This window comes from Prenolepis imparis, unplaced genomic scaffold (assembly GCF_030444845.1).
Source record: "Prenolepis imparis isolate NDT839.2.m4 unplaced genomic scaffold, iyPreImpa1.0 SCAF_9, whole genome shotgun sequence".
NCBI lineage: Eukaryota > Metazoa > Arthropoda > Insecta > Hymenoptera > Formicidae > Prenolepis > Prenolepis imparis.
In genome coordinates this window covers 12,403,352-12,411,429 of record NW_028141167.1, presented here as the reverse complement: position 1 = coordinate 12,411,429, position 8,078 = coordinate 12,403,352, and the positions used below count along the sequence as shown (strand labels likewise).

General features: G+C 30.9%; 2 protein-coding genes across 3 annotated transcripts; one reads left to right on the top strand and one right to left on the bottom strand.

The window, feature by feature from the left end:
- Nucleotides 1-155: 155 nt before the first annotated feature.
- Nucleotides 156-2,785, top strand: Clc (clathrin light chain). 2 transcript variants are annotated; one of them, XM_083045939.1, is made up of 7 exons: nt 156-329; nt 670-829; nt 950-1,069; nt 1,143-1,232; nt 1,322-1,433; nt 1,826-1,837; nt 2,474-2,785. In XM_083045939.1, the coding sequence occupies exons 2-7, from the start codon at nt 673-675 to the stop codon at nt 2,652-2,654; spliced, it is 672 nt and encodes a 223-aa protein (XP_082902065.1). In that variant the 5' UTR covers nt 156-329; nt 670-672; the 3' UTR covers nt 2,655-2,785. The 2 variants fall into 2 exon arrangements, with proteins under 2 accessions (XP_082902065.1, XP_082902066.1); XM_083045940.1 differs by lacking the exon at nt 1,826-1,837 and having other exon boundaries at nt 157-329.
- Nucleotides 2,786-2,958: 173 nt separating this feature from the next.
- Nucleotides 2,959-6,800, bottom strand: Ankle2 (ankyrin repeat and LEM domain-containing protein 2). The gene is made up of 11 exons (XM_083045938.1): nt 6,525-6,800; nt 6,209-6,343; nt 5,704-6,026; nt 5,184-5,495; nt 4,935-5,087; nt 4,552-4,766; nt 4,122-4,272; nt 3,896-4,046; nt 3,686-3,791; nt 3,476-3,604; nt 2,959-3,371 (listed from the first exon to the last, which is right to left on the bottom strand). The coding sequence occupies exons 2-11, from the start codon at nt 6,324-6,326 to the stop codon at nt 3,323-3,325; spliced, it is 1,707 nt and encodes a 568-aa protein (XP_082902064.1). The 5' UTR covers nt 6,327-6,343; nt 6,525-6,800; the 3' UTR covers nt 2,959-3,322.
- Between the last annotated feature and the right edge of the window lie 1,278 nt (nt 6,801-8,078).

Sequence of the window (8,078 nt, the reverse complement as noted above, 5' to 3'; positions counted from 1 at the left end):
AATATTTCTTACTTGACAAATCGAGTAAAATATAATTCGAAGAGTCCACCATGAAGTTGGTCACGCATTCGCAGCGACCTCTTCATTAAAGTATGTCATATACATACATAAGTGTGCGTCACACATACCGATATTGACATCCACGATTGACGTTTACGAAAGAGAGAGAGAGAGAGAGAGAAAAGCTGAAAAAAATCCTCGGAGGAGGTGTCTCCTTCACTCAGCTAACGACGAATCGTATGTACATTCCGTAATTTATTCCGAACGAGTACTCTTACGCGGTGCGAGTGAGTGTCCTACAAGTGGAACACGCTTATTTCGAATAAACGGTATGTTGAACTTGGTTAAGGATTAGCGCAAGGTTAACCTCAAATGTCAAACCATCGCTGACGTTCTACTTCTTTTCCGAGATATATAATATATGTCTTATCTCCCCATATGTATATTACGTTTATATTATCTATTTTATTTATTATAGAATTATATAAAATTTTCGAATACAAAAAATGTAGCTTGTACTATATATATACACACTTTATGACATTAACAATTACTGTCTGAAACAATCTGTTGTATAAGAAAAAACATTCATGATACAAAATGTATATTATTTATGAAAAAGAAAAAAATATATAATACTAGAGAATCTCTACTACAAAATTCTTTCAGATAATGGACGCATTTGGCGACAATTTTGTCAACGAGCCGGAAGTAGATCCAGCGGCAGAGTTCCTGGCGAGGGAGCAGGACCAATTGGCTGGTTTAGAGGATGAGATTACTCCGATGGCTGTGACTCTGGCTGCAGCGGCAGCAGCTGGTCAATCTGATGGTAAATAAGCCTTGATGTATTAAGAACGCTCATTCATTTGCACACAATAGGAAATATGTATAAAATTTAATTATATGTCAAAACATATGTATATACAAACGTAAGCATAATGTCTTGTAGATGATCTGTCTGGGAAATTCGGAAATCTAAAAGTTGGCCCGGGTGGTGATGCTGAAGGCAGTTTCGAAATTGTAGACACCATTGGTCAGTCAATAGAAGCACAAGCACAAGCCTCGACAGGTATAAAAATATCTTTAAATCTTTTCAATCGCACTTTAAAAAGAGTTTAATAGTTGGATTCTTATATATACAGAGCCAACACTTGTAATTGCACCAGTCAAAGAAGAACCTGAAAAGATCAAAAAATGGAGAGAAGAACAGAAAGCACGTCTCGAAGAAAAAGGTATTAAAAGCTAAAATATCAAAATACTTGTGTTATGATTATTTTATGAGGATGACACATGAGAATAACATTGAGTGGAAATTTTTTAGATGCGGAAGAGGAGAAGAAAAAGGAAGAATGGAAAGAAGCCGCGAAGAAAGAGTTAGAAGAATGGTATAAGCATCACGGAGAAACCATTAATAAAACGAAAACTACTAACAGGTAATTTTACTAATTTTCTAATTTTTTTTATCTTCCATTTTCTTGTATATATATATATATATATTTATTCTGTAAAAAATTGGCAAACTAAAACTGAACATTAAATGTGATTGTTTATTGATATCTGTTATCGTCTATCACAAATTATATAATTATATAGCACAAATATTTTACCAGATAATAATATTGTATATAATAATAATACTTACATTTAAAAAAAAGAAAAGAAAATTAAAAATATGATATACGTTTTAGAGGAAACTTGAAAAAAAAAAGGATAAATATTACATATTGTATTTAATTCAATTAATATCAATAATTCAATATCTTATAAATAACTTTTAAAGTTTTGAATGTATATATAATTGTATTATTTTCATTTCGCTTCTTAGGGAGTCGGCCAAGTAAGTTAAAATCTCTTTATCTGCATGAAAATATGCATCATGATTTATGCATTGTAACACAATTTGCTTTCACAACTTTTGAAAACCCCGACACTGATTGTTCAGAATGTGAATCAGAAATATAAAAGCACAATTCTCTTTCTTTTTCTTCCTCAATTATCGCAATATTGCTTCTTAATACATTGCTATAAGATTGTGTTAAACAACATTGCTTGATGAAATTATTCTCAAGATTATTTTTGCTTTACAAATACTTGAAGTACTTGCATATATTGACTGATATATATCTAAATATACTTGTTAATCCTTGAATGTTTGTCAATCATCTCACAATCGCACTAAGAACTATATTTTCAAGAAAAGAAATAAATTGTTGAGTCTAAACATTATGAATGTTATGAAAGAACTGTGATAAATAATTTGCATCGATACATCTATACAGATATTACACATCTGTATCTACATCATATATTATTTAAATACATATAATATATACACAAATTTATTTTTCTTTTGTTTTCAAAATAAAATGATAAATAAAATACATCCTATCACTTACCTTTTCGTTTCATTATATTACTAACTGATACATGATATGTGATTTGGCATTGATTTGATGCACATTCTTTCGAATAGGAACGCGGAGAAGCAATTCGTTGCAGAGGCGGATGAGGTTGAACCGGGCACTGAATGGGAACGCATCGCCAAGCTTTGTGAATTTAATCCAAAATCGTCCCGCACTTCCAAGGACGTCTCTCGGATGCGCTCGATTATCTTACAATTAAAGCAGACACCGCCCACTCCCATTAACGCTTAATTAAATTGAAGGAGCTGTTAGATATTAAAGATATGAATTATGATAAATAACAAGAGGAAATATGATAAAAAAAAAAAAGTGAAATACATGCGTCGTGTGATTACGCTGCGTTATATAAACGAAAAAGAAAACTCATAAATGTTCTGTTAAAAATGAAGTATGTAATATTATATTATGAATAATAAAGATTATTAATAACATATACATACAATAATGATGAAAAACATGTATTTCCAATGTAAGATATAACAAAGGGAGATTCACATGGAAATCGATAAACATATTTGTCAATTATGAATATTTATTGTAACTGCGAAGAACGATGAACATTAAAAAGAAGTATATGCTAAGTTTTAAAAAGTTTCATCGCGAAAGTTTCCAAGTTACAAGTCTTTTGTAAAAACATCTCAAAATATATCCTTTCTTCTCTTAACTTTTACCTACAATATAGTTTGTTTCTGGAACATTATATAAAAAAAGGTTTATACAATTTTACGAGCATTCTTAATATATAGTTAAAACTTTTTATACATTGGCATTAATTAGCTCTAACTCAAGATGATAAGATAATTTTCTTTCCTTATTTATATGCAGGGTTGTAATCTGGGAAGAAGCCAATGCTATAATCCAAAGTTTAACCAGATTGTCGATGTAATTCCTTTTAATATTTAATTGTTTGTAAATAATTTTTTCCTGAGCAATTTCTTATTATTAAATCTGCAAGTTAGAAGAAAATTAAAAATCAATCAACGCGCGCTATTTATCATTATTAATGAATTATTTAAAATTAAAAAATACATAAATTCAGATACATAATTTACCTATGTGGATCACGTTGCATAGCTAGCTGCACATCGTGCCGCCAACGATAAATATAGGGATACGTGTCAGGGCAAATTGTAGATGAAACCGCGTTGTAGACAGCATGATCTAATTTTGTTGGTGAAGACCTAAAAAATATTATTGGTCATGCAAAAAATGTTGTTTGAATGAAATACATCTTTGCAATAAAATAATGAAAAATAGTTTACCCTTCGATAAATATTACAGAACCTTCTTCAGCATTTTGCATGTCAACGTCGGAATCATCCTCAACGAGGTCTGGTGAAGACGGAGGTGTAAAATATTCTAAGCTATCTGAAATAGAAATTAAATGATTAGTGCTAATCTTTATTATAATAAAGTCATGGTTAATAATGAGATATTGTACAGAATATCACATCACAAAAAATAAATAATACCTGTATTATCTTTGTCTTCATCAACTGTAGTAACTAATGAGCCTAAGCAGAATTTATCACACAAATCTTGTACTTCGTCAGTAATTGTCTTTTCTGACATTTGTTGGCAATTTGATGGCGTATTTGTATTCGCATTATTAGTCCGATTTTCCTGAAGGAACAAAAACATTAAAAAATTGATTGTGTAAACATTGAAAGCATGAACAGAAGCTCAATGTTTTTATACCATAGAGTAAAATAATGGCTCCTTATTCTTAAATATTTGCTCCAAATATTTTTCGAGTTTCGTCAATCCTTCGTCAGTCCGAAAATCGGCGAAATCTTGAAAGAATGGCCAGTATTCCTTCCAAGGCACTTGACATTCCTCAGCAAGTTCTCTAAAAAAAAAATATTAGATGCATAGAAATATCATTTATCTATTATAATAAATAAGATTTAGAGAGAAAAAGACTCTGTAATCGAGTATATGCAAGAAAGAATATCATTAAATAATGCAAAAAATTACATCAATTGTTAAAATAATTATAAATTCTACATATAATTTGTAAAGTTTTTAAAAAATATCCACAGATACCTATTGCAAGTAATATCAACTTTAAAAACATGGTAATAACAATTAATAATTTGACTTTAATTTATTTTATATTAATTTATACCTTCCAACACGTTCCAATCCTTTTTCTGTATCTTGCAGTCTCAGAGCTAAACTAGGACTATTTACAATACTGAATGCGTCACCCTGTCCCTTTTTAGGGGTAACACGTGGAGGTGTTTTCCATTTTTTCCGGAATTCCACTGCCTGCGATTTAGTCATTGGACCTGCAAACGCCCTTATTTCTACACGTGGGCTAATGGGATCTCTATTCAAACTCTGAAAATAATATAGAAGTATAACATATAATTACATTAAAATACACACACATAATGAAATATGTTATAATAGCAAAAATAATATAAAAAATTATTTTCATCTCTTTATGAAACTAATAATATGTAATTCTTTCAGATCTTAATGATGAAATTACAAATTTACACTTACAAGTGGACTAGTCGGTGAAAATGGTTCACCAATGACAGGTGGACACGTATTGCCTTCAGCTCTTAATACAGGTACATAAAACTGATCTTCTAGCAGCAAACGTATCTCACGCTTTAGCGTTTCATCTTCTTGGTGCTTCCTGCTACATATTATCTAATAATAAAATCAAATTATTATTACATATACACACACACATATGTATATATATATATGTATGTGTATTAAACAAAAAATAAATTTAAAACGTACATCTACAGGCAGCTGATGATATTTGTTTGGCAAAGTTTTAATGCATTGAGAATAAGAGACGAGAACCCGAACTACGTCTTTATAACCATATTTAACAGCAAAATGTAATGGAGTCTCATTGAGTCCTTTGTCAGGTGTATTTAAGTATAAATCCTGCATAATCTGTGCAGGGTTTACATAAGTTTTACATTCGTCCTCTCCGTAATGCAATTGTATAAACTTGGGATCTCCAACAGTATTCAATATAAATTCACACATCTGTGGCTTATTCTTGTTTGCTGCTATATGTAGAGCATTATAGCGAGAACCCGTCTAAAACATAACAAAGTTGTTTTCTATAAGAAAATATATAAGATTTATTATATAAACAATTAGAGAATAATTCTAAAAATTATAATCATAATTGTCATAAAAATTATACGTAATTACAATTGTGAATTCGCTTCAATCTATATTTATCTATAATGCACAATTACTGATCACACAATATTTAAAAATGTAATTGCAAGTATATATTTGCCTGTATAATTTCAGGTGTATCTCCACTACTGATTAGATATCTCGGATTTTTCCATACAGTTTTCTTCACACATTCCAAATCCCCATCCTGAATTAATCTTTTCAACGCCTGAAGCTCCTGCGTTTCTGGTGCTTTAAAATTACTAGATTTTTCTTGCATCACACTAGTGGAAATTGTAGAATAATTGCCCGAAGGTTGTTCGTATCCAGTCCTTACATATGCCACAGCATCAAAATAATTTTTAAAGATTTTCAAACGACCCTTCTTGTAAGTTTGTATGACTTTTAAAGCAGACTGCATGTCTGGATAAATATAAAAGACTTCTGCAAAGGAGAAAGAGAAAACAATATTTAACAATACAATATTAATAATAATAATAATAAAAATTGTCTAATATAAAACAGCGCAATTTGTCTTTTTGAAAAAATCAATATTGATAGATTTACACAAGAGAGAGCTTCGCTCTATAAAATTATAATTACTAAGCCAATACTGTATCGATTACCATCTTTATCTGGCCAATCTTTGTATTCCGGTGGAACATACACAGCATAGAACAGGGTCTCATTCGGAAGATTTGGATGCGTGTTTTGTTGCTTCTTCGTATTCTCGCTCTCGTTCATCGCGGATATCTCCTCCTCTTCAAAATTTTCATTTGTATAAATTATATGTTTAAATAATATATACATATTATATATATATATATATATATATATTTATTATATATGTGTTATACATACATATATATTATACAAATTAATGATATACAAATCACAGTTCGCTGTTTGTTTGATAAATATTGATACCAGATGTCAAAATACCTTGACGTTTTTCTTTCGCAATCACGTGTGTTTACCGAAGGATGACAGTTGTCGCAAAACGAAGTGTCCACCGGCGCAGCTCGCGATCGTTTCTCATCTCGTATTAATTCGACATTCGACGATATTTCGCGATTGCTTCGCGAGGACTGAGAATATTGTACCAACAATTTTCCGAGAGATAACTTCCGCAATTTATTGAGAATGAGTTTTACGAGGTAGTACGAGATGGAACAATGCTGTGATGTGTATAAAAACATGCAAAATGACGCAAACACATGTATATAAAGGTGCCTTTTAATGCTGACGCTCGACGCTCATTTTTAGCGTCAGAAGACATCACGTTACCAAAAATAAAGATACCAATTCGTCAATTTTGGTCACGTGACGTCTTTTGACGCTAAAAATGAGCGTCGAGCGTCAGCATGAAAAGGCACCTTAACCGTATATAGCGCGATCATCTTACGCCATGGATAATAAATAATGACAAGATGAGAATATCAGTTACCTAACTTGATCTGCATCTCACTATGTTTGATTTACCAATCAAAACAGCGAGCGTATGATTTTTCCCTAGAGGAAAAGAAAACAAGTTTTGTCTAAAAAAGAGGGAAATTTGATTTTTATTTCGATAAGCTTCAATATTTTTTGTTTCAACATTATTTACACATACACAATATAATATATATTATAATATATAATAATATATAATATATATAATATATATTATATCTATGAGGTCAGAAAATAATCTAATAAGAATAAAGAAAAAATATACAGGGTGTGTCAAAAGTCTGGAAACGGTTGAATACTTCATAAACTATGCATTTTAGAAAAAAATGTTTTAAATAAAAGTTGTAGGGCTTAAAGATATACATATGCGCAATTTTAGAGCACTTTTTTTATTATGGCACGCAGTGCCGTAACTAGGCAGGGGCAACAGGGGCACAGACCCAGGGCCCAGAACAAAGAGGGGGCCATGAAATGAAACTAAACAAAAAAATTGTTCAAATATAATAATATTTTCAAATTTCAAATTTTAAATTGGAGAAGAACGATTATCCAATCTTTCCATAATTTCGATTGAATATAATATTGTTAAGGATATTAATTATGATGATATAATCAATTAATTTGCTGCAATGAAAGCCAGAAAAGTGCAATTAAAATAATTACTTTTATTTATAAATATGAAATAAATATGAATAATCTTATATATATCTTATCTTATTTCTTGTGTACACAAAAATTATTTACAAACAATTGTTACATCGTTTTCGTTTAATATTATCTTTCCCCAAAAATAATTAAGGGGTTGAAAAATAAAACCTTGCCCAGGGCACACAAAAAGCTAGTTACGGCACTGATGGCACGTGTTGTTCTATAAGAAAATAAAAGAACGAAGCACGTTGCGATGTAATTCTAGCCGAGTGCTCTCATTGGTCGCTTGAGATACTGCTTTTTGCCGACTATTGTTACATCCTTCTCGTCTCTCGGGTTCGTTTCTCATCGCATGTTATATTCGGTCGATGCGAATTTATCGCCCTGAGATTATCG

Coding starts and splice junctions, on each gene's coding strand:
- Clc (XM_083045939.1), top strand. CDS start 673: ATGGACGCATTTGGCGACAATTTTGTCAACGAGCCGGAAGTAGATCCA. Junction 830..949: donor AGCAGCTGGTCAATCTGATG/GTAAATAAGCCT, acceptor AATGTCTTGTAG/ATGATCTGTCTGGGAAATTC. Junction 1,233..1,321: donor AGCACGTCTCGAAGAAAAAG/GTATTAAAAGCT, acceptor GAAATTTTTTAG/ATGCGGAAGAGGAGAAGAAA.
- Ankle2 (XM_083045938.1), bottom strand. CDS start 6,326: ATGAACGAGAGCGAGAATACGAAGAAGCAACAAAACACGCATCCAAAT. Junction 4,047..4,121: donor AGCCATTATTTTACTCTATG/GTATAAAAACAT, acceptor TTGTTCCTTCAG/GAAAATCGGACTAATAATGC. Junction 3,372..3,475: donor ATGCAACGTGATCCACATAG/GTAAATTATGTA, acceptor TCTAACTTGCAG/ATTTAATAATAAGAAATTGC.